This window comes from Tachypleus tridentatus, chromosome 6 (assembly GCF_004210375.1).
Source record: "Tachypleus tridentatus isolate NWPU-2018 chromosome 6, ASM421037v1, whole genome shotgun sequence".
NCBI lineage: Eukaryota > Metazoa > Arthropoda > Merostomata > Xiphosura > Limulidae > Tachypleus > Tachypleus tridentatus.
Genome location: NC_134830.1, coordinates 116,759,780 through 116,787,378, shown reverse-complemented (window position 1 = coordinate 116,787,378; position 27,599 = coordinate 116,759,780). Strand labels below are relative to the sequence as shown.

The window sequence follows — 27,599 nt, the reverse complement described above, 5'->3', positions numbered from 1 at the left end:
TTAAATAATATAATGAAAAACCTGATTGCCCATGAATATTCCACCATAGTGCAAAAGGTATAATTGAAAATTACAAATCATAAAACAAAGCAACTTTAGCTTGAACAGTTTTAAACAACCCCAGACATGCCAACTATTTAAAATGACTGAGAGTAATCATTGTAGACAGAGCCCATACAGATATTGTACAACCACTGGATACAGTTTTGAGTCATCCATTTTTGTGGATTCATCTGTGGCTAAACTGTAAACACTGTTAGTAAGTATGCTTGAAATCATTTTGTCATCTTCACAACCCAACATTTGTACAATGGCTGTAGTTTTGGTTCTTGCACAGCCATATTTTTTTGCTATATCAGAGTCTGGAAACATTTCTGAACAGATGTCCTACATGATCAGCTACAGCTAGGGGTAAATTATGAGCAATGACTAATTGCGTGAACATCACTTCTGCATTTATGGTTTCATATTCTGAATTCTTACTCATAAATGTCGTTATCTGCATCATTTTGCCTTCCCCTCAGCCTTTGGTTGGCAAGATGCTAATTTTGTATGTCTGGAACAATCGTTTATCCTGCCATGCACCACAGAAAAATCAATGTGACAAACTATACAAAACGCATGACTGTAACTGACTTTTGATGCAATAACCGGATATTTTGCACTATACTCTTTCCTAAATTTTTGATTCACAGTTTTAGTCCTTTTAGATTTGCCAGAAACAAGACAATCTGGTGAACGAGGCCTCTTTTTTTCCATCTTGTGAACGATCGCATTCGTGTTTCTATGCCGCTTAGAAAATGAGAAATACCCATCTACGCAAGCACTGATTGGCTGACAAGCACTGATGACGTAACTATGGATTCCCCCACGTACCCACTATGGAGAAGCACCGCACTCAAACTATTGGTGGACTTCGGAGATACAAATATTTTTTATTATTTCAAGCACAAACATGATTATTGCAAGTAGCCATTTGGACTATATCTTTTATTTATTATCAAAATTTATTTGTACCTCACTAGAAATTTTCTTTTCACCCCATTTCAAGCTCTGGGGGAACAATTTATCACTTTATTGTATAGGTCTATATAACATATAATTTTGGAGTTGCAACAAGTCATAATATCTGTCTGCATGAGCAAATAGTCATAATGTATACACCAAAATCGTAATGATTACGCTCAAATCATAATGGATGGCATCTCTGCAACCTGGCTCATTACACTTGAAACTTTAACCATTTCTTGTGGGTGTGGCACCAGCCAAAAATGAAAAAGGTTAAAAATTCTCAAAGCCAACATATTCCACAAACAATACTATCACCACCTACCTGCAGTTACCAGAAACTGACTTTTAACATTCTATATTTTGTGAATTACCAATTTTTTTTCGTCTGACAACAAATTTTCAAAGTTCCAAAAATCTTCTTGGACTAGAATCCTTTAAATTTCAGTTATTGAAACAAAGTGTCTCATGTTGAGCTAAACATATACAAAGTATAAAATCACACCAAGCTATCCATCATATACTGAACAAATTATTCAGCCTGGACATACAAAATAAATTATCTTTTCCTCACACTTAAATCCAGTAAGTCAAAGTATGTCAATATTCTTCTATTAGTACACGATCCAAAGCTTACATAACCATATATCACATTTACATTACACTAAGTAATTAGTTTGGCTTGAAAAGTGTGCAATGAATGTGTAGCAATCTAATGAACAATGCTAGAAAAATACTGGATATAAAATTTGTAACTCATAAAAGGAGCTATTAGTTTACACATTTGTTAATGCACTCCAATAAATGTTTCCCCTTTTTAAAAGATGCATTTTATTTAATAATTTTTCTTTGGTAATCGCAAACATTCTTTGCTATTTACGTCAATGTCTGTGTGTGGGAGCTGTACCAAAGAAACTTAATACATTGTACCTCTTTTACCAATTGTTTTAAAAACACATGTAAACTGAATAACTTCAATTACCGAAAAATGGTTACATAGTGTTTAATTAACTCAACATTATCACATGTAACAAAACAAAAAAAGAATATAAATTTAAATGGTGAATTTAATTTTAGATACCATTTAAGAACTGTTATTCGAGTGACCTTGATTCACCTCATTTCAGATAAAAACATAAAAAGGATAAGACCTATTATAAATATAATCAGATCATAGTTATACAGAGGAAAGTATAGAAACTATGTATAACCAATCAGGTTCAATTTCTACATTAAGCAAGAAAACCTGAATTAGCAGTAAGAAAGATGTTTTGTGAAGTTCGTATTTGTTTAAAAACATTGTCAAATAGGCCTAACGATTTACAGAATAATTCAGGTAAACAAGAATATAAACAGCACAAGTTATGTCAAACAAATTCAAGTTGAAATGACTACATTAAACATAACACTAGACATAGCATAAAATTCATATCACCAAACTATATGGCTCCTAATAATGAGATGGTTTGAAATTGAATATTTTACTTTAAATGAAAGTGAATATCTTTTCTGAACTGCATTGTTTCCACATATATATTTTAACACATCTTATCAATTGCCTGCATTATTCATTCAATTACAATGTAGCCCCCCAGTGGCACAGTGGTATGTCTGCAGTCTCACACTGCTAGAAACCGGATTTTGATACCTGTTGTGGACAGAGTACAAATAGCCCATTCTGTAGCTTTGTACTTAATTCTATGGAAACCTAACCAATTACAGTGTTTCTTTTTTTTGAAAAATCATACATTAACAATTTATTTTGTATTTAAAAAATCCACAATGAAAAAATATTAATTCATACATCAAAGCATTTATTCTCAATACAAACAGAATATGGATAAATTCACATATTGCACACACTCCAAATCTCTGTAAACAAACAAGCTGAAAAACACCAAAGAGTAATAAAACTGTACTGATAGATGTTACCATTTTTAGACATCTATAATACTACATTGACTTTGTGAATATTTGGAAAGATAAGGAAATAAAGTTTCATTCAGTGTAAAGTCTTACACTTTTAACATAATGTTTGTATATAAAATAGGTTTGTTTGTGGCTTGAAAAAAAATTGTTTGAAAAGTTAAAGTTAATAAATTATTTCCATAGGTTTTAAATGTGAACTTTCTCTTAGAAGTCTAATTTACTTTATCCCCTTCCACTTATCTACTTATGTCTATATATATAACACCTGTCTGGAATTTGTATTAACTAAAATAATTATTTTATATTTTTTAAGTTTTTTTTTTGTTCTTCTAACAAACTGGTGGTAAACATGCCTAGTTCAGCAATGATCAAATCTCTCAACTCTTGAGATACATCTTTCCATTTACTGGGAAACGAACGTAGTCTTTTCAATTTCCGTTTGAGAGTTTTGCAAGTGGGAATGGGACATCTGGAATGAGAGACTGAGTATTAGTGAAACATGCATATATCATAACTTATCAATGTCAAACATGACTGACAATTAGCTGACATCCTTAAAATTAATAAACATACTAGTTCAGTAAATCTACTTTCTGAGGGTTTGAAAAACTTAAGTACATTATCACTTATAAATATTAAATGCAAGCTAACAATACAAGTATACATCAATAGCCAATCACACATCACATCTATACCGTACTGTGTTAATGCCACAACAAAATATCCAAGAACAGCCAATCACATACCACACCACTACTATACTGTGTTAATACCACAATAAAATATCCAAGAACATCCAATCACATACCACACACCACTACTATACTGTGTTAATACCACAATAAAATATCCAAGAACATCCAATCACATATCACACTGCTACTGTACATTGTTAATACCACTATAAAATACCAAGGATTCTGGAGTACACAGAAACTAGTCCTCATTAATATAAATCTAGATATTACAAAGAATTATATCTTTATCAACAAAATTGGTTCTATTTATCTGCAAAGATATTTTCTGGGTCAACAAGGATTGGTTGGTTGGTTGATTTAGTGTTTTGTGGCACAAAGCAGCTAGGCTATTTGCATCAAACACCCAGTAAAATGTTAAAAGTAAATTTAGTAAAATTCATAAAAGGAAATTAAAGTAAAACAAAACAAAGTTTAAAAAAATACACATAAATAGCATAAAACCAATGTTTACATCTAGTCTACAACATTAAGAGAAAAACTACAGTAATTCAAGTTGTAAAGGACTTTCTGTAGCGTAACTGTAATTATAATAACTAGCCAGGATGACTAACGGGTAGTTCAAACAGCAAGGATAGTCACCTGAAATTGGCCTTTCCAATCCTGGCTTCAAGGTATTTAATGTTATGGCCAGTTTCTAATTTCAAATTGAACTATATAAACTGATTTTTAAAAGGGTGTCACATTAAAAAAGTGTAACGTATAAATCAAAAAACTTAAATAACATTAAAAAGATTAATGGCCTTTAAAAAACTAAAAACATTACCAAGGTGGACAGTGTCACCATCAGCAATAACACTGTCTAACGTTATGGACAAACCTCGGGACAGAATATTTTAAAATGATGCCATCATTGAGAGTCATAACGACGGCAAGACAGTAAAATGTGGCTTATTGTGACCTGAGTGTTACACAGACTACACTTTGGTGCATCAGTACCACATAAAAGAAAATGATGAGTTAAAAACTGTGGCCAATGCATAGTCAAGTTAGAACAACTTGCTCTTTCTGATCCTTATGGAAGCAAGACGGCCAAAGTCTAATATAGGATTTTCTTTGGAAAAGCTTGTTTTTACGTTGCTCACTCCAAGTCAACTGCCAGCTGGCACGTAGCCGAGCCTTGAATGCAGGACCACAGTCCATGTATGGGACAGGTACAGCAGTGATAGTGCCAAAGAAGATAGATTTAGCTGAGGTGTTGGCGAGCTCATTCCCGTGAATACCAACGTGGCCCAGTATCCATGAAAACTGGATAGAAGTAGATGTCAAAGAAATGGGCCAGTTGGTTTTGAATATCAGCGAGAACAGGGTGTGAACCAACGTAAAGCAATTCCAGGGCCAGTAGAGAACTAAGAGAGTCAGTATAAATAGTACAGGTTGAGTACTGCTTAGCTTCTATGTGATCCAGGAAAAGAAATGGCATACAGTTCAGCAGTGAACACAGAAGCTGAAGAATGGATTCTATGCACAACCACCGAATTACAACAAAACATAGCAGAGCCCACACCATCACCTGCTTTTGAACCATCTGTATAAATAGGAATGGAGTGATGGTTCAAAAGATGTTCAGAAAATAACAGACAGTATTTCCAATCAGGGGTGTCTACTTTTCTCAGATGACTTATCTGCAAATAAGTCACAATTGGGAACTGTAAGAAGCTATAGATGGATGAGTTGACCAGTGGCTACAGCAATGATATCCAAGGAAAGACCCAATTCATCCAACTGTGTCTGGATACAAAGCCAAAAAGAAGCAATGGCAGACCATCTGCTCTGAAAAAGTACAGCCCACAGAGGAAGGAAAACAACCCCAGGTGGGATTCTTTGGTAAGGAACAAAGTTTCTAAGCATACAGTAAAGACAGTTGCAAATGGCAGAGGTGCAAATAAGGTTCATGAGACTACATATAAGCTCTGAACTTGGGAAGTGCAGAAAGCCCCAGTGCAGAGCTGAAGTCCTTGATGATGAATAGGGTATAGCATCTTTAAGGCCAATGGTCTGGCAGAGCCATACACCAGTAATCCATAGTCCAGTTTCAATCAAATAAGAGCACAATATATCTTTAGCAAAGAACATTGATCCGCTCCCCAAGTGCTGGACAAGATGACACAGAGGATGTTCAGTGCTCTTGTACATTTGACCCGTAGCTGCTAAATGTGCGGTATAAAAGTCAGCTCACAGTCAAAGATAAGCCCCAAGAGCTCAGGATCAGGATGATAACCCTGATGGCAGCAAAAATGCATGCAAACAGTTTTAGAGAGAGAGAGAGAAGTTAAAACCCTTTGCTGTGGCCCACTTCAGTAAGCGATTGAGGGTAGTCTGTAGCTGCTGCTCAATATATCTCAAGTTCGATGACTGACATGAGATGTAAAAGTCGTTGACCATGAGTCCGTTTGCAACAGTGAGAGGGAGTTGTTCAGTGATGGCATTAATTTTTATACTGAAAAGTGTAACATTCAAAACACAGCTCTGAGGGACTCCAAGTTCCTGTAGAAAGGAACGAGAAAGTGTCAAACCCACACAAACTTAGAATCTCCTCTCCTGTCCATTAAAAAATAAAAATGGGCAAAAGGCCATGCAACCCATAAATATGGAGGTTTCACAAAATGCCATACCTCCATGCTGTATCATAAGCCTTCTAAATGTCAAAGAATATTGATACAAGATGTTGTCGTTTGAGAAAGGCTTCTCTGATTGACGTTTCAAGTTGAATCAGGTGGTCTATGGTGGAGCGCTGTCGTCGAAACCCACTGGGTGAGCGAAAGCAGGTTGTTTGATTTGAGGAACCAAACAAGACGTGCATTAACCATCCTCTCGAAGGTCTTACAAAGACAGCTTGTCAAAGTAATTGGATTGTAGTTTGAAGGAATCTTGGGATCCTTCCCAGGTTGAGAGAAAGGTAGAATAGCCTGGTACCAGGCATCAGGAAAAATATTCTCCTGCCAGATCCAGTTAAAAACAATCAGAAGAATAGCAAGAGAAGCAGGATACAGATAGCGCAGCATGTCAATGTATATCATTAAGTCCAACCAATGTACTGCCAGACTGATGAAGGGCCAGTTTGAGTTCCCCCAGTGTAAAGGGACGATAACAGTGATAGAGACAATCAGCTCGAAAGGAAAGAGGGGAATGCTCTACCCGAGTATTGATGGCTAAGAAGGTGGAAGAAGCAGAAGTGCTAGATATCTGAAAAAAGCTTTCACCTAGAATATCAGCAATGCTCTGGGTATCAGCGTCAACAAGGAAATACTAAGATTATTTTAGAATACTAATATTTCACCAATTAATAAACAAAAATGTATTTGTATAATTAACAGACATTTAAACAATATTTATTTCACACTTAAATTCTCAATGTTTCTAGATCAATCAGGAAAAAAATATTTTTATATTTACAATTAGCAATTCAGCTGTTAAGTTAGTAAAGCAACTTGTTTTTACCTTCTTCTCACAGACTTGAACTGACAAGACGAACAAACACGCATATCAGGGGATATACAGTTTTCCTTCAAACCAAACAAATCACAGTTAGACTTGGTCAAAGGCTTGGATTGACCTAAGTTGTCAATAGCTATTTGACAGACAGCACATGTCTGAAGTTCACTGGTTTTACCTGTAGAAACAAAACCAGAGTAAAATGTTTTTTATCACTGTTTATTCATAACCATAACACTGAATAACAGCTGTATGATTCACCTAGGACAGAAGAAACAAACACCACTTAATCTATTTCACCCTGTTATATCTTCAAAACATACACAAAAAAATAGATGAAAACTAATTTTCTATTTAATACTAAGAGAGATTAAAAGTAATAATAGTAATTATCAATTAACCATAAAAAATAGAACACTAATATTCAGAATGCACACATCACTACAAATCAAACTTGCCAGAATGCTGAAAACCAAAAACACTATCCATGTATCTCAGAACTGATGATATAGGTATTAACACTTATTGGTAAGGAGAGAACAATGTTTCGACCTTCCTAGGCCATCTTCAGGTTAAAAAAGAGAGTTTGCAAGTAACCGTTGCCAGATATATCTTGGGGACGAGAGTATAAACAGATACAGGATTGTAGAGGTCGTTGCAGTTAGATGTTAGATTATTAATTAGTGTAGGTATATAGGTGTTATTTTATATTGGTTTTAGTTGCTGTAGGGCCTCTGTGATTTTGTTTTTGTTCATATTTGTTTCCCCACTTAATATCTGTGTGTTTTCTGTGGTTATGTTGGGTTTATTTGATTTGCTGTGTTCAAAAACGTGTGAAGGTATTTTTTGTGTCCTTTGAATCTTGTTTCCATTTTTCTGCTTGTTTCTCCAATACAAAAGTCATAGCAGTTATTGCATTGTATTTTATAAATTATATTAGTTTTCACATTGTATGGACTTTAGTTTTGTACCTGGTTTTTGAGTAAATTTGGTGTTTACTGGAATGTTCCAAATGTTGGTTATTTTTTCACTGATGTCGGGAACATATGGTATGCAGCAATATAAGGTTTTGCAGTTTGTTGTATCTTGGGATTTATTGTTGGTCTAGGTGTGTATGTATAATTTTTTCCACAGTTTTTTGAGGAAATTTGTTGATGTTGATGAAGTGTTTTATTTTGTTGATTTCATCATTAATTTTATAGGGTAAGCATAGTTTTGTGGCTGTGTTTAATTGTTTTCTTAATATGTTGAGTTTTTTTTTGTATCATTTTGTTCTCTCCTTATCAATAAAAGTGTTAATACCCAAACCAGCCATTCTGAGATACATTTTTATTTCAAGTGAGTTTCTTGTCATTATGAAAAAAATAATATCCAGGTCTAACATCTTGTAGTTATAAACAAGTCACAGATGAACAAACCATTTAGAAGTATCAGATGTGTGTGTGTATCTAACTATAATAAATCAAAATATAAATTTAATACAGTTTAATATATAGTTATTTTTATTAAAATAATTGAAATACTTTAATACACATTAAAAAAATCCCTTTTATGCACTATTGTTTATTGAGATACAAGTGTATAATCTGTCAAAAGAATTAAAAATTAAATTTTCCTTCTGTTCAATATGCAAATGACTTGATTACTCACCACAGTAAATTTCAATGCTTTTCACAACCAGTTTTCATATTTGGACAGAAAGCAAAGAATGGTAAGCTAAACAACTTGTTTACACATGAATAATAATAATATACCAGAGGAGAAACTTCACAAATAATTAAAGCTAATTAAAATTACTAACTTTCAGCAATTCTTATAGGAGCTACTTACAAGCACAGTTCTAAAATTACTTCAAAATGACAACTCGGTATTTCCAAAAAATGCTTGACACGTCGCAATCCAACTGCACATGCCCAGTACTTATGGAAGTACATTATAATTTAATAACAAATTGACTAAATCATTTATAAAGTATAATGAAGTTGTTTATTTTGGGGGAACATACTATGCTTTGACAGAACGTTGGTGTGTCAAAGTGCATAGGATTATTCCCCAAAAGTTAGCCATTTCATTATGCTGATAAATTATTGTTTGTAATCTCACTATTAAATTGAATAGCATTCCCATATATTATAAAGAATTTTGTTGTAAACTATAGAAAGAGTTATACTGATTTAAAGACAAATATTTAGAGACTGGTGAACTTAAAAGGTGAAATCAAACCTTTCAGGACATGAACTTGTATCATTACATTATTTCACTGGACAATGCAAGGCAATTTAAATACCTAACTAATTACAGTTACTAAAGTGTATCTACAATGAAAAGTCTAATATTAAAATAACTTACTCTGAAATCTTTTGTTATCCCCAACATCTTTAACAGTTTCATCATTTTGCAGCTCACTGGAATATGAAAGTTTTCTTATCTTACATTTGAAGAAAAATGGAAAATGTATAGTAATTAAGTAACTGATAAACATATTTACAGATGTAAAAACAACAAAAAAACTGGCTTGTTTCCAATATAATCATGTACAACTACATAACAAACCTTACACTTAACATGTTCTTTCTACTTTTTATCACCAGTTGATGAATATTTCACATAATTACATACAAAAGTCAATAAATTGAAGAACGTGTGTCTTCAGGAAAAACAGCACAATGGAATGATTATATTAATATGATAAAAACCCAAATTAATTTATTTAATCCAGTAATAAATATATATATGCTGGCTTTGACAAATGCTGTGGTCTGAATAAAAATGTTTGATTAATAATTAATCTGACACTTTACAAACAAATCAAAGCAAGACAAGAAAACAGCATACAAATTTATTTGATTATCCTATACAAACAGATCTGTTCAATTTGACCAAACTTGTATCCACCAAATATCAATGAAACCATTACATAACTCTACGTATAACAAATGCATTTTCATACAACTCGATAAACTTTTAGTAAAAAAACAAAATTGTTGTACACAAAACACTGACTTTTAGTAAAGTATTTTTATGACCTGTCCATAGATTTACAGAGCCTTTAATAAGTTTGTCATTTTCATGCCAACCTTTAGAAACAACCTCAAAAATGAATATAATTTTTCCAGAATAATTTTATATTTCTTTTCTATCCTAACACCAATTGTATTTACTGAAAAGTTAAAAAATTCAAAACAAAAATCAAAAAATATATTGGGCACTAAAGCAGAATGTATTAAAACTTGATTTATACCAAACTATATATTAAAAATTCTATTACTGTTCAGAACAATGACTTTTCTCAACCACCATCACGCTGTTATTACAAAGTGCCCCCTCTAACCACCATATGAGTAGTAAAATATATTTTAGTGCCAAGTTTACTGACATATGTTGATAATAAAATTTTCAATCTAACTGTGAAAATGTTGTGACATGTACACTTTGATCCATCTGTATGCATAATATTATACAAGAAACACAAACGTTGTACTCAACCTTATGATCTACAGACGAGCCAAGTAATTAACACAAAAATTTAATATTCACATATTACTATTCATATTGGCAAATTGTTGATGAAAATAAACAATCAACACAAGATTCACTTCACTTACCTACTATCACCTGTCCTCAAAATGCCTTTTACTATTTCAACAGTTTGACCATCAGGGATACTCACAACTCCATTTGTACCACCAGTTCCTTCTTGATTTTTCTTTCCACTGTCGACTGTGGAATTAGAAGTAACTGTATCCAGAGATGCTGTAGCCATTTCCAGATTCCTACCAGCTGCTGTCAAAGCTAAAGTGGCTGTAGTTGTCACAAAGGTGACAGGGGGCTATAAAGTTGAATAGCAAAAAAAAACACTTGAATACAGAGCTTGGAGAAACTTCGTAACATCTCATAGTTTTTCAGTAGCCTTGATTATTCAAGAATAAACCAATTGCATGGACATATTACACAATGTACAATAGTTCACAAAAATACCTAGATATAATTTTTGCCAAAACAAAAGTAAGTTTTCTACATAAATGAGGGTTTTGTTTGGAAATCTTAAGGGTGTAAAAATCAGAGATGCCAACCATTACAATTTGAGCGTAATTATTACAATTTTGGAGTATACATTACAACTATATGCTCATATAGACAAATATAATGACTTGTTGCAACTCCCAAATTATATATTATATAGGTCTACACAATGAAGTGATAAATTGTTCTCCCAGAGCTTGAAATGGGGTGAAAAGAAAATTTCTAGTGAGGTACAAATAAATTTTGATAATAAATAAAAGATATAGTCCAAATGGCTACTTGTAATAATCATGTTTGTGCTTGAAATAATAAAAAATATTTGTATCTCCGAAGTCCACCAATAGTTTGAGTGCGGTGCTTCTCCATAGTGGGTACGTGGGGGAATCCATAGTTACGTCATCAGTGCTTGTCAGCCAATCAGTGCTTGAGTAGATGGGTATTTCTCATTTTCTAAACGGCATAGAAACACAAATGCGATCGTTCATAAAATGGAAAAAAGAGGCCTTTCATTCACCAGATTGTCTTGTTTCTGGCAAATCTAAAAGGACAAACTGTGAATCAAAAATTTAGGAAAGAGTATAGTGCAAAATATCCGGTTATTGCATCAAAAGTCAGTGACAGTCATGCGTTTTGTACAGTTTGTCACATCGATTTTTCTGTGGTGCATGGCAGGATAAACGATTGTTCCAGAAATACAAAATCAGCATCTCACCAACAAAAGGCTGAGGCAAAGACAAAAACAATGCAGATAACGACATTTATGAGTAAGAATTCATAATAATATGAAACCATAGATGCAGAAGTGATGTTCACCCAATTAGTCATTGCTCATAATTTACCCCTAGCTGAAGCTGATCATGCAGGACATCTATTCAGAAATGTTTCCAGACTCTGATATAGTGAAAAAATATGGCTGTGCTAGAACCAAAACTACAGCCATTGTACAAATGTTGGGTTGTGAAGATGACAAAATGATTTCAAGCATACTTACTAACAGTGTTTACAGTTTAGCCACAGATGGATCCACAGACATGGATGACTCAACACTGTATCCAGTGGTTGTACGATATCTTGACCCTTTGCTTGGAAAAACTGTTTCTTCTCTCTTGACAATGGTGGAATGGAAAGAAGCTTCAACAGGAGAGAATATTTTCAAGCTTTTGGACCAGGAACTGACAAAGAGGAAAATTCCATGGGAAAACTGTCTTAGTTTTTCTTCAGACAATGCCTCAGTTATGTCTGGTATAGGTAAAGGTGTGATGGGACACATCAAGACGACAGCCTAGCATTTACTTCATGGGCTGTGCCTGTCACCTCATGAATATTGCTGCCCAGAAAGCTTCCAGCAAATTGCCCAGATTCTGATATATTGATAGATATCTACTATTGTCTGGACAAAAGTGCTAGCAGAAAACAACATTTCAAACAGTTTCAAAGATTGTATGACAAAGAAACAAGAAAAATTCTACAACTTGTTAACACAAGATGGCTATCACTTGGGATGTGCCTCAACAGAATATTGGACATGTGGAAGCCATTAAAGAAGTATTTTCACTGTGAAAAGGAAAAACTAAATTCAAAAGGATCTTAATGTGCAGCTCAGTCATGCAGCAAGACTTTAACAGTCAAGACACCCTCTCAGCCACACAGGGACACAGTCAAGACACCCTCCCAGCCACACAGGGACACAAGACAACAGTCTTCAAAAGTGGACAAAGAAACATTTGATATAACTCAATATATGTTTAGGCAGTCTGACCTTGAACTAAAGAAGAGACAATCAATGAAAAAAGAAAATGAAAGCTTGCAAGGAAGTAACCAAGAAAAGTTATGTGCAGAGCAAGTTAGATAAGTTAACAGTTTTCTTGGACAACAAAATGAACTTGTTATTTTGTCTTTTTCTTCAGTCTGCAATTCCTCTATTTGAGCAAGCCAATTTGATATTGCAAAGACAAGAACCTTGCATACACATTATGCATAGAACTATGATTACACAAGTTAAAAATATACTTGTCAGATACATCAAGCCAGAATATCTTGAAGGCAACATCACTGAACTTGACTACAACAATGAATCCTTACACAAATCTGATGAGACAGTTTCTATTGGAAATGCTGCCAAGGAATACACTGTTAAATATGAAAAGGACCTGGACCTGATCAGCTTCTATACCAGTGTCAAGAAATACTATATTGCAGCTACAAATTACATGACGAAACATTTCCCTCTAAATGATGAACCTCTGATTCATGCAGAGGTTGCTGATCCAAAACTGAAAGTCAAAGATTTCTCTTCTCTACGCTTCGTCACATACAGGTATCTTGTCCTTGTCAATACACGTGAGCATGACACTATTGACTAGTTGGAAGGGCAGTATTTGAACTATCAAATTGATACTTTCTCAGAAACTGTCCTTCAGTTGAATGTTGACAAGTTTTGGGTTCAGCTGTCTACAGTTAAGGATGGAAATGGCAACCAGAAGTATGACATTCTGTGTAGGGTTATGCTTGGAATTCTTACAATCTTCCATTCTAATGCTGACAGTGAAAGGATATTTAGTTTAGTGACTAAAAACTAAAGCAAGTTCAGACCAAACTTGAGCACCTCAGTTTTGAGCAGTATTATAATATAGGAGATGTGTATGCAGTCAAATGGAGAATGTTGTTAACTCCCAACCATCCAGAGACATTCTCATGAAAGGAAAGGCTGCAACAGCAGAAAAAACTATTACAATAAGTGTCATAAACATGATATAAACTAGTCCTTACACAAAGGCTTTTTCTGCTTTCTGTTTGTGCATGTTCAATGTTGTTTTACCAGTATGTTTGTTACTCTGAACTAAATAAAAGACAATTTCAAAAGAATTTTTTAAAATTTATTTATTAAATACACAAAACAGTCATAAATGAGCAATCTGTAGCAGTAATAAATAATAGTTATAATAATAATAATAAAAAGCTTAGAAATATTGGTCAGGCCTAGTAGACGCAAATGATAAAGGGCTCTGTCTACAATCATTATGCTCAGTCATTTGAAATAATTGGCATCTCTGAAAAATATGCTAGTTTTGTTGACATTATGTTATTCTGCAAGATGTTACCAGAGGAAGCTAGTTTATAATTTTGATTGTAAATATTTCCCTATTTTCCATTTCTGTACATTTTTATTGTAGGTGGCAATGGTTAGAGTAAGTTTAATTTATTAATATTTGTTTTTCTTAAAAATGTGCATAAGCCATCTTTCGCTTCTAAAATAACTACCTTATATTGTGTACAGTAGTTTGAAGCCAGAGATACTCCAGATACAGGGGGCATCATTAAATTTACAGTGCTACTAATATTTCTTAGTTCCATTCTGTTAAAAAGGTAACATTCTGGAAACTAGAAAAATCTCATAACTACAACTTTTAAGGAGAAACAATTCTTAAATTTTAAACCTATGAAAATGTTGAAATTTGGGATAAAACTGACCAGAGAGTCTATTAAAGCCATTTCTTCATCATTAAACAGCTGATTGAAATGCTACACAACGATTCTACTTCACAACAGTATTCAGGTATCCTACACTAACCTGTGTGCTTGGTTGACCATGTGATGGAGGTTTGACCAAGGGACGAGTCCTCTTACGAACTGTATGCTTTCTAAGAAGTTGTTTGTAATTCTCGCTTTTCTTGGAGAGATAGTAATACTGAACACAATCATTGACACTCTAGAAAAGAATCAAACTTATTAATTTTCTCTGTTTATTTACAGCCTATTCACTAACTTTTAAGAGGAAAATTAGGCATTAAAATATGTCTAATATCGTTAATATCTCAGAAGATAAAGTGAAACACTCTTCAGGTTGTAAACATTTATATTATTTTAAAAACACAACTTTCTTTTCCTGTGGCCAGAAAATATTGTCTATGGATTACAAAATGCTAAGCTGAACTGTCTAGATTAAATGCTCACCAACTTCTTGTAATGCTGACTGGATTCCTTGAAATATTTATATAACATCATATCAATTTGTTCTAAAAGCCATAATAGCATAACACTGATTTAATTAAATAAATTATTTCTAGAGTACAGTGGTAGTTGTTAAATAAACCTATCAAGTTATACTTTGGTTGAGAGCTAGTTTAACCTGAATCAAGTTTTAAAATAAAAATACAAGAATTTCTATACTAGGCTACAATCTTTCTAACACTATGATGTGTCATTATTAATACAAATTAATAATATAATTAAACAATATGAAAACATCAGCAATAGGACACTTTTTTCATTATTATGTTTTCTGTGATATTTATTCGATGCTCTGATTATCATTACAACAGAGAGACATGTACCAAAAACAAATAAAGTTCTCATATTACTGCAATGTTTTCAATAACCTTTCTTTCTAGATAGCTTGCTATGAAGACAAAGTTTTTTGGGTGCTGAAGGTATTTTTCTCGAAAGATTTCTTTCTCGTGATCCGTCCACATGTTGAGGAGTTGTCGTTGTTGGTACTCAGCCATGGGATCTTCCACAAATCCATTACTGTTTAAGAACGTTATCCGTCTCTGTCTCTGATCGAGGAGAATCGGAGGAATGACAGCATAACTCTTCACTTTCTTATCTTCAAGCTGAAACAAGCATTTAGTGTTTAAAACATTACATCTTCCTGCAAGGGTGGGGTGAAATAAAGCAAAAATATTGTTACTCTACACATTTTGAGAATAAGCATAATATTTATACATTACTATCTCTGTTAAGTGGGAAATAACAAAAACCTAATTATACCAAAACTGAAAAAAAACACCACAAAGAAACATATTTAATAAAACACATCTTTATTCTGTGGGAATAGAAACTTGTGTAACACAAATAATCTGACAGTACGTGGTTATTTCTGGTAGACATTCAATATTTCTCACACTAAAATAAAAAAATTAACCCATTTCTTTACCCATAAAAGGGTAATAAATACATAATATAAACACCATTTTCATTTGGTTAAAAAAACAAACTGATATTATTATATATATACACACACACACACACACACACACACAATGCTTTGACATTCAAAAACAAAAGTTTAATCAATAAATTTGTAGTTATTTGAAATATGTCCACTTAAGCAATTCTTAAAAAAAAAAGTCATTTTTGTACTTCTATGCCAAACAGTTCTAAATTGTTCAGTAATATTTAAAGGCATCACTTACCGACTTCTGATCATTAGATAAAACTGTTCAAGAACTACACAACATGATTTGTGCAATCTATTTAAAACTGTTTACTTTTACTATGTAATTAGTGTTTCTTTATTTGCACTAAATCACAAAGCTGCAATCAGTTTTCTAAGCTGTACTCACCACGAGTATCAAAAATTAATTTTTAGCATTGCAAGTCCACAGAGATATTACTGAGCCACTGGAGGGCTGTGTAATTGAGCACAATATTAAAGATAAATAAATAACAGCTATATACACAAATTAATTTTAACAAAATTACAGCTTTAACCACATACACATGCTTAGGTGATTGGTATATGGTGTATACTTTAAAACAACCTAATAACTAAGCTATTATACAAAAAGTTCTGGAATTCGCATTATACAAGACATTTTATGAAAATCTGGGTATACACAAAAGAAATGTATCAGAAAGCTACATATTCTGTATATTCTAATTTGAATAGAGCTGTAACAAATACCTCCTGCTCATGAATTCCATCCACTATCTCTTCCAATTCAGCTTCGCTTCTTACTCTCTGTCCTACCCGAGAGAACCTTTCTTTGTCTTCACGTTGTTTCCTCAGTTCAGGAAACTGTTTTTCAAAAAATTCTCTCTGTTTAGTTTCTTTCACCCTGTAAGGAATAGAAAAAACCATTTGATTTTCCAAGTCTTAACATAATAAAGTTCTGTTTCCCTACAATTTTCAAAAAGAATGTATATTGGTTAGAACTTAGCTTTTTAAGCTTGGAGAAGTTATATGTACACTTTTTTGGCATGACTAATTAGAAACAAATTCAGGATTATCAAACTACTTTGACTAAGTAAAAAAACAAACAAAGATTACAGATTAACAGCTTTGTTTCATATATTTACATATAATATCTGTACTGACAGAAAACATGAATATTTATAATTCCTACATAAATGTCACTATCAGAAGGAAAAAAACACCTAAACCATAATTATGAAGTTTGGCTTTTCTTTATTACTTTATGAAAAGAACATCAATATAAAATTTATTCTTGATGATGAGAAACCCACTTGAAATAAAAATGTATCTCAGAACATCTGGTATGGGTATTAACACTTATGGATAAGCTGAGAACAGTGTTTCGACCTTCCAATAAGTGTTAATACCCATACCAGCTGTTCTGAGATACAAAATAAAATTTAAATTTTGATACCTCAGGTAAAACTTTATTTTGTAGTCAATTTGGGTGTCACGTGGGAAGAAATGAGACAATATTTTAAAACTTAAGAATATTATTTGCTCTCCTGGAAAAACAAAGAGAACAGGATAAAAATGTTAAATAAGTGTATATCTTTAATATTAATTAGTTTACATAAAATTATTAGTTTGTTAATTTTTAAGGTACTTAATGGGCTACATGTGCTTTGACAGCCATTGGGGTTAAAAATCTAATTTTCTGTCAATAAAAGCCTTAAGACTTATTGCTAAACCACAGGGTATGGTATTTGCAAAATATTAAATTTATGTTTATTACACTTACTTTCGATTACCACTGCTGTCTCTTTTTTCCATTTTTTTCAGCCATGCCTGCATGAGCTTGGTGTAATTCTCAGATAGGTAAGTTTCCTACAAATGAAAAGAAGAATCAAATTCTAACCACAATTTTATAAAAAAACAGAAAAGAGCTTTCAGTGTTATAAACTATGTTTTCTATAAAATTTACTTCAAATTTTTTGACTGCTATTTCTAAAATGTAGGCATTTTTATAACAATATGTCAGTTGTAGTTATTTAATATATTTAGGAGGTGTTATATATATATTACACAAACGATATTTAAGATTTCTGGAATGAAGAATAGTTTTTAATCAACATAAAAATCACTTTGTACTCAGCCTAGTAATAAATCATACTCATCATATTCACAAATAAATCTTTAGCAAAAATACTTTGTTAAAAACTGATTTCCTGTGTATAAAAAACTTGCAATATTTACTGAAGGTCTACAAATTTTTGTGAAGGTACACATACAGCATTAAAAGTTATAGCATAAATACTTAGTTCTTTTATATTATACTGAGCCTGTTTCAAAAAGGTTAATAGTAGAATATAACCCAAAAGAGAAACTTGCTTCTATTAAACCTCAAACTAGCTCTCTTCGTTCTTGCTTTGTGAATAACTTACTCTTTTATTCTATCATACTTAGTGTCATTTAATTGCATTGTTTAATTTTGTGTATGTATTTTAAGAGACAGCATTATGGGTATAATCACTTGTCTAGTTAACTCTCTACATATAAAGAATTTCAGTCATTTGTTGTCATGCAGTAATGCCTTTAAAGAACACACATTTTTACTGGCATAGTTTTAGGTAAATGTCTACTTAGGTTTATAATTTATGATCAAAATGCTAATTACAGACATGCTAGAAAATTCACATTGGAAGAAAGAAAAAGATTACTCTTCATGTTTGGAACTGAAAAGAAATCAGAAGGCTGAGAGAAAAACTAAGCAGATTGAAACATCATTGTTAATCCCATGAAAAGACATTAAGAGTCATAACTGCCCAATGTAAAGGATTATTTCCAGTTCTGACTTGTTAAATATGAGATACTGAATAAGGAAGTCTGTTTAAGTGAACTAGTAAGCCATGACTGGGGAAAATCTCACTTCTTAAACAATAGACCACAGAAAACCAAATCCAGTACGACGATTTAATAAGGACTCGTACAGATAAAAATTAAGGTTCTGGGCTGATACAAAAACTGATGGTTATAGTTGTAAAAGGTTGAGCTTGCCATAAGAAATGGGATATACATTGTGATCTCAAAAACAAGTTCAGATCTGATAGCACATTCATGTAGACTTAAGACTGGAAGAGGGACCAGTAACCTATGACTCTCTACATCTTACTGTCCAATTATTGAAAGAGGGAGTTTATAAACATTGCAGCTCTCAATATCTTTAGATTTTACCAAATTTGAAAAAGATCTTGTTACTTGGGTTATTGGCCCTTGGATTAGGAAAATAACAAGAGTCTACCCAATGGTTCAGAAAGGGGTGGGGAACATGTCAAATGACAAAAAAATTAAAACTAAACTGAAAAAACAACAAACTATACAGCACTCTATTTAAATTAATAAAGCCATGTCAGAACAGTTGCTAAAATGTACTATACATGCTTTTATTTTATATTCAACTGATAACTAACAAAATAAGTTGAAAAGGAAAGTGAATTATAATAAGAATTAGAATTTTGTAAAGACTTACTAAACTATCCATAATATTTCACATAAGATATAAACTTATTTTTTAATGTATAATAATAACTACATCAGCTTTTTGATTTGCAAGATCAATTTAACCACATGTTCACACCATATTATTGACTAATCTTACCCTTAGATGCCTTTCTTGTTGGATTTTCATCAAATGTAGCAGCAATTTCTTCTTCATTGAGATAAAGCTATAGAAAACAATAATGTTAGCTACTCTTACTTCATTATATTTTATACAGGTGTTTATAAAATATATTAAAATAGTCCATTCGAAGTTACATGGAAATCTGATTATATATTTACAATTGTAACTGAAGATAAAGGAAATTAAGGAAGGTATAATGGCTTGAATAATTTGCATATCATTTCATACAAGTTTCATTCAGCAGTGTAATAACAAAGAAACAAAATATATACAATTCAGCATAAATAATGTTACTGTCACCCAGAAAAAAAGTTTCTCATCAAATAAATACTGTACAGTTAAGGTAGTAAAACTACACATGATTAGGGTTACTCATTACTTTTTAAAATATTTATAAATATATAGAAGCCTACACAGTTTTGTGCAAATGTGTTTCACACCCAGAAAAAATAAGGTAATATTTCAATTCAGTTTCGTGTAAAAAAAAAAGGCAACCTTACATTAAAAACATCATAGGAGCTAGCCTAGGGATACTCAAAAATGGCTTCTATGACATGAAAATTACCTTGCTTTAATTTTTTAATGAGGGGGGGAGGGGGGGGAAATGATAAATATGAATGTATTATTGTACTGATTTTTAATGCTATTTTTGTTAAAGGAGAAATATGCCATTGGAAAATATATATAATATTTTTTTCTCCAATGGCATATTTCTCCTTTAACACTTTACAACTTAAAACTAGAAAAATTTAAGGAGTATCTTCTAGCTTGTTAAGGCATTCTTGTTAAACTTACAAGAATGAATTTGTGAAGCTATACATACTAAAACTCTGAACTTGTGTATATATTCACAAGACATGGCATATTTTTAGTACATGTTGCAAGTCTGTTGTATATAAAATATAGATTCATGAATAAAGTAAAAACTTTGTAATTTTTCTTTCATTTTCTCTAGCCTAGCCCAACATTAACTGCAGCGAAATAATCACCAAACAGTGGAATAATTAAACATATTTTACATAATTTCTTTTTTCTTCACAGTACTGTCATTGAAATCGTTTAAACTTCAATCTATTTCAATTATTCATTACTTGATAAAAAACAAATATCAAAAGAAATCCCATGTTTCAGCCACAATTGTATTTTTTTTTTAATATTTTCACAAATGAATGAGATATTCCATATACACCAAAGCCAGGTACAATTGCCACCAAAATTAATCTTGTATAATATCAGTCAAAGGTTTTGAGTAGTTAAACCTATAGCCACACAACATTCTAATTAAAAACTGTAAAAGCCATGGTTATATGCCTCAATTTTCTGACAATTCTAAGAAATCATCTTGGATCAAATGTTAGACACAGTAAACAATTAAGATCAATATTATTTTACACTCACAATTTTCAGGTTTAAATCACTCAAACATCTAGATGACTCCTCTAAACTCAAGTATACAAAATGGCTTCACTGAACAGTCCTCTTAAAAAATGCGAGAGGCAGGATTTATCAAAATTACACAAAAAGTCATAACTCTTGTTCAACTAGCAGCCTGCATACATAGCTTTAGTTATTTATTAAACTATCCCCAACAGTAATTTAAGCATAACACAAAATCTGATGTTACATTATTAATCTTATATAAAGGGCTGAAGATCAAAGTGCATGTGTCGTGAACCCCCATACTCTCAATTCAAAAGAAATATATAGTTAATGTTTTTTTGAACTTGAATCTGGGAAAAACAGCTGGCTCTTCATTGATCAACATTATTCTTCTCTGATTTTTTGTTTGAAACTTCTGATCAGTCTTTAAGTTTAACACTTTCTTTTTTTTATAGAACAATTTTTTGCTAACCAAAAAAAACTTCCAAAAATATTGATCACATGTTTGAATAATGTGTATTAACCTTCTTACTCATGACTGGATGCTTCAAACTGACATAATAAAACAAGTGGAACAGAAAACATAACTGGCTGTTATATACTTGAAAACAAGCAATAATTAAGGTTAAGTACATTAATTTGCAGTAATCTGCTTTTAAATAATCAACAGTTAGAAAACAATTTTAAATGAGTGGAAATACTACAGAAGTTAATATTAAGAATCCTATTTCATAAATTATTAATGTTTTACTTAAAAGGATTTTTAATATAATAATACAACAAATTACTTACTCTCTTTTGTTTTCGTGATACACAGCAATGTCTGACGGCTGATTATACAGAGGCTAAGGGAAGGAAAGAAATCATTACCAATTTATTACTGGTATATAATGCTCTCAAAACAGACTTAATAAATGTGAAGCAGAATTAATGACATTGTTTTTAAATTTTTTATATCTGGGTAAAAACAGTTCTTAACCAATCTGTTATTAAATCAGTGACATGTGCAACAGAGACAGGCAAAGCATACTACCATAGCAACTGAATTTCACATTTACAGTTTCTGTACTCTACACACACACACACACACACACACACACACACACACACACACACACACAAGGATGATAATACTAGATCTTATTTTATTGAAACATGATAAAATGAACCATACAAAATTGTATTAAAGCTCAAAACTTCAAGACAGAGATAAATCAGCTCAGATACTTACCAGATCTATGCTAAGTCATAAATACTCTAACCAAACTCAGAAACTTACCAGATGTATGATAAACCAAATGTTCTAACCAAACTCAGAAACTTACCAGGTGTATGCTAGGTCCTAAATTTTCCAATAGACCATGGGCTTTCTGTGCTTTTTTCTAGAAAATGAACAAAATTTGGGTATAAAATGTTATTTTATTATTATTATAATTGTTGATATTAATGTTATTATATGAATTATACAATTCAAAACAATGTATAATCTTCTTGGAGAACAGCTAATTCAACTGTAATATGGATAACTTTTGAATTATCTTTAACAAAAACTCAGTTTTTGATTTTGTTTTTATAATTATTGTGTATTAATTAAAATAAATACAAGTAATGATGTTATTAGAGCATGTTTATATATATTTAGCAACCCACAATAAATGACTTACATCCCCAAACTTAATCACAGCAAAGTCTTATGACTCAAGTTTCAACTGTCTCAGAAAGAGAACAATAAAGTACACTAAAATAATGACTAAAAGTCAAGTAACTGACTTTCTCATTGCTGCTGAACAAAAGATAAAATAACACACAATTCAATCAGTATTCATTGTTAATCATTTTGTATGAAAAAATCCACCATTACAACAAGAAATTACATTCACAAAGTAAGCTTTTTTATCAAATTGATTATAACATCTTCAAAAACCCATGAAAAACACCGTGCATTTCATTTGGAACAAACCTAAACAATTCAAATAACTTACTCTGTTATCTGAGTAGATTAACTGAGCTATGCTGAGCTGCTTAGATTCTGAGATCAACGCTTCTTGTGGTTTCTCCCTGGTATCCGATGGACGATTTGCTTCTGCTTCCAAGTCAAGCTTGTCATGACAAAAAACTTTATTCTTAACTTCTACTTAAAAGATTACAGTGCAACAAATTAAACTAACATATGAAAGTGTAGGAGATAGATAAAACACCAAATTAAGACTGTCACTTTTTGGCCAGTGTGTTAAGAGCTGCAGATTCTTGCTTTTATTACTAGATTAGTAGTTATACATCATGACAAAAAAAACTTACTAGTTGAACACAGTACAAATTCCATCTTTTAACACTGATGACATTAATAAAAACTCAACTTGGGACTTGAATTTGTTCTTTTTAATTGGCTGGAACCATCCAATTCTAAATACTTTTGTTTTTTGGTTTAAAAAATACAAATAATAGCTTTAATTTGAGATTAACCCTTAAATCTGTAAAGGATGGTTGTTTGTTTTTTTAAATAAACTTGCATTGATGTAATCAAAATTTCAAATAATTTCCTGTTACTTTAAAACTATTTTTGGCTATGTCAAGAGAACAAGTAAAACCATGTGCTTGTGGTGACTTATCAATGATAAACTTTCTAAACTAATTTGGATAAAATCTTAACCCTATGCATGTGGATAGGGATCAAGTGCACAAGTCATGACATTCTACAGTCCTATTCGACATGGTATTATGTATATGGCAGTTATAAACTATTCACTTAACCTTACATTGCTAATTTAGAGATCATGGCAGAGGACAGAACATACAAAGTACAACATACAGTACAGTAAAAAAGAAAAAAATGCAGATATACATTTAGGAGGTTCTAGAGGTTATACAAACTACATAACAGACAACTGTATTTTTTATTCTTCACATGAAAATCACATTGCACTCTAAACCTATCAAAAACCTAAAGTCAAACTGACACAGTCAATTCACAGACATACATTGACTATGAATACCTTTGCAACTCTTTTAACTGTGTACAACAGACTTAAACAGTTTACCAATAGCTCATTACATCAAAGTGTTGGTCTGACAAACCAAATCCATACATAGTTAAATTGGAAGCAGCTTACTTTAAGAACACCAAGCTAACATTTCTGAAATTATTCAACTTCTTCAAATAACATTTCAAACTGGATGGTAAACAAATAAAATTACCTCAGGATTGTTTGTGACAACTGTTAATGAATAATAATAAACTGAAATCTGTTCTAACAGTGTTAAGGTTAATGTCAATAAACCATGTAGCATGTTAACATTACATTCAAACTCTTGTTTCTGAAGATACAATCTGGTTTTAAATTGACCTCTTGAAACCTAGTTGAATACGTTAATTGAAAGTGAAACAAAATTATCAGTTCATAACCACAGGTTCAATCAACAGGTCTTAACTGCAAATAGGAATTAAATGGTTTTGAAGTTGACAATTCATTCTCCACCCATCATTATACTTAATTAGTTAAATATTCAAGATGGAGATTAAAACTGGCACTCATCTCTCAGCATGGACACAAGTGTCAAGATGAAGTGTGAAAATGATATATGAGATTCAAAACCACTTTAAATATATGACTGCACTTTCATAAAATCCATTTTAGAATTTTTAACTGTGTATTTTATGCTACTAGAAATTTGTAGTTAGTTTTTTAAACAAAACATAATTAATGATCAAAGTCGATCTACACAAAAAACAAACAAATCCAGTTTAGATATAAATATATTTATACTGTAAACCAAGACAAGCCAATTAAGTCAAATGTTTTGTAGATTTAGATTAGCAGGTCCACAGACTTGAAAATAAACAAAGGCATCTGATTTGTACGGTTATTACTATTATGTGCATCTGTGAAATGTCTTATTTTGAATTATGTGCAAAGTTGCATGAGTGTTATATGTCCTTAATTTAGAAGTGATAGACTAACCATCATCAACTCTTGGATTACTCTTTCACCAACAAATAGTGAGATTGGACATCACATTATAACACCTACAGCTGAAGGTGTACTGCAAGTCAAGTACCTTAAACCACACACACAGAGATACTTCTACTTCAATTTCTTCAAAGCAAAAGTGACCTTTGTCCATTTAGGATTAAGTGGTGTTCAAGGGATGTGATTCTTCATAGCATATTTGCAACAAAAAACATCCGAGAACCTTAGTCTGTTATGTAAAAGAAACTTCACTTGCTAAGTTTGGTTACTAACATCGTTTAGTATTGCAAAGATAGATATTCTACAGCTTCTATGCTTTGACATCATGACAGGATATCCCATCAATCATTTTCTTAAATTTATTATCCAATTACGTAAAAAGTGAACCTACCAACGTTAACAGCTAACACAAGTAATGAAATTGAAATGATTCTTCTTGTTGAAAGCCTTGATATAAAATATAAAAAAAAACACCCAAACCTTGGTCATTCTAAATTTTTTACATCACATAACATGCTTGTGACCAAAGTAAGCATTTAAACTGTTACTTGTTCTGTCCTCTATCTTGGCCAGGTCATGTTCGGAAACCTTTTCCTTACGTTTATACATGTTAAACATCAGTTCTGAATTTGCTTCCATAAAAAACCAGAAAATGTTTACTCCCAAGGTTCTATGTTGCAGCAAAGGAAATATGAATAAATACAAACCCTTGAAACAAAACTATATTACAACCAGGTTTTGACCAAATATAAATAATCAAGTTACCTGTTTTTTTCTCAAGTTGGTCACTTGATGCTCAACCTGTGCTATTTCTCTATCAATCTTGTTAATAGACTGAAGTAGTTCATCTTTTGATGTCCTCTGAGGAGAGAGACTAATCCTAGAATCTTCTCCTGGTAATGTTGGAGATATGGCTTCAACCTGAGGGTTGTATATCTGCTCCTGAAACAGTTACACTAGTTTTAATGTCAATCTGTCATATACAGCATTAAGCATCACAAAGAAAGAAATTTATTTAGTTAACTGTATTTCTATTAAAATACTTTTCATACAAAAATAATTATTTTTATAAATACCTTTAACCAGACCTTTTATTTTTATTTATAAACCTGAAATTTATGTTCATAGATCTCTAAAATGTATTATAATATATAAATTTTTATTTTAAAAATTGGATATATCATCCAAATACTTGTGTTTTCATTATATTTTGCAACCAAGCAATCCAGGTTTATAGTTTTTTTCTTGAGAGACAATACAAATTTCAATTAAAATGCTATAAAAAATTTACATAAACTGCATAACATAACCACACTTATTAAAATGGAAACACAAATTATATACACCAAAGATTTAAAGAGTACAACCAAGCACATCAGATTTACAGTAGTTTAGAAAGTGCTGTATTATATACATTTGTAATTGATTAAACAAAGATGCTTTCCATCATGTTTTAAATGATTTTAAAAGAACAAATGTATTCCATTCAAAATCTGATAACCTTCTGATATCCAATGAACTTTTTGTTCTTTAATTTAATAGAAATTAAGAATTATCTCCTTATTCAACAAGTACAAAACATATTCTGTGTCAACTTCCAATGCACCAAATAAGTCAGAACCTATGATTGGCTGACTCAGAACTACTGTAACATTAGGAATCAGCTTGTGACAAATGGCTGTTCATGTTACAGTAGTCAAAATCACAAAGTGAAATATTGGTACATCGACTCTTTATGTAAGGTATTAATTTCTTTATAAATATTATATACTGATTTCCAAACAAATGAAGGCTTTGGAGTAACTTTAAAAAGAATTTTAGATTCCTAAAAAAATTCTGTTCCTTAAAGTTACTTTGTCCTTTTTTATTAAACAACTTAAGAATGATCTGAAATTAGAAAAAGACAAGAAGATAATTTTGTCTGGCCTCTTTCACCTCTTCGAGGTCAACTTTAAAACAAGAAGGTTACACAAGAAACGTTGTCTTTCCTGGTTGATAGAGGGGTCAGACAGAGAAATGACAGAGGACAACAAAAAAGGCCAATAAACACATACAACTACTTTCCCCAATAAGGGATGCCATTGTTAAGGGTAGAGAAGTTCATATCTGGGTCACCCACTGGTGTAGCAAGTTTTTCTACTGGTTCTCATCATGCCTGTTAATCAAGTAACCCCTTAGGCTATCTCCCCTCCAAACAACAAACTGGTCTCACTTGAGTAAACAGAACTGTCAAGACTAGTTCACACTAACCTGCCAAACCACATGCCATTGTTTTATTTAGTTTTTCCTTTCTCATGGTGTATGAAGGTTACTTACACACTTGCTCCACCTGCTGGTACAGTCCACAGCTGGTGAGAAAAGGAGGGGAAAGAGGAAGGAGTATATTTTGGTTAAGCAAAGCAAGGACATGCTTGGTTAGTAAAATTTAATGTACATGGAGATAACATGTACAAGCAGCCATTTTGCTCCAAAATCCTCACGCAGACATTAATAAGGAATCC

The 27,599-nt window shown here is 32.0% G+C and overlaps 1 protein-coding gene across 12 annotated transcripts in view; it reads right to left on the bottom strand.

The window, feature by feature from the left end:
• Positions 1 to 27,599, bottom strand: part of LOC143253389 (uncharacterized) — an 81,259-nt gene that overhangs the window by 7,467 nt on the left and 46,193 nt on the right. For all 12 annotated transcript variants that reach the window (XM_076507184.1, XM_076507192.1, XM_076507193.1 and 9 more), the window contains 13 exons: positions 25,864 to 26,040; positions 23,113 to 23,229; positions 22,456 to 22,512; positions 21,923 to 21,975; positions 19,727 to 19,793; positions 17,870 to 17,955; positions 16,837 to 16,990; positions 15,530 to 15,763; positions 14,722 to 14,859; positions 10,733 to 10,956; positions 9,477 to 9,532; positions 7,134 to 7,305; positions 3,291 to 3,406 (listed from right to left, as the gene is read on the bottom strand). In XM_076507184.1, the coding sequence (XP_076363299.1) occupies positions 3,291 to 3,406; positions 7,134 to 7,305; positions 9,477 to 9,532; positions 10,733 to 10,956; positions 14,722 to 14,859; positions 15,530 to 15,763; positions 16,837 to 16,990; positions 17,870 to 17,955; positions 19,727 to 19,793; positions 21,923 to 21,975; positions 22,456 to 22,512; positions 23,113 to 23,229; positions 25,864 to 26,040 (1,651 nt within the window). The remainder of the gene's footprint in view (positions 1 to 3,290; positions 3,407 to 7,133; positions 7,306 to 9,476; positions 9,533 to 10,732; positions 10,957 to 14,721; positions 14,860 to 15,529; positions 15,764 to 16,836; positions 16,991 to 17,869; positions 17,956 to 19,726; positions 19,794 to 21,922; positions 21,976 to 22,455; positions 22,513 to 23,112; positions 23,230 to 25,863; positions 26,041 to 27,599) is intronic.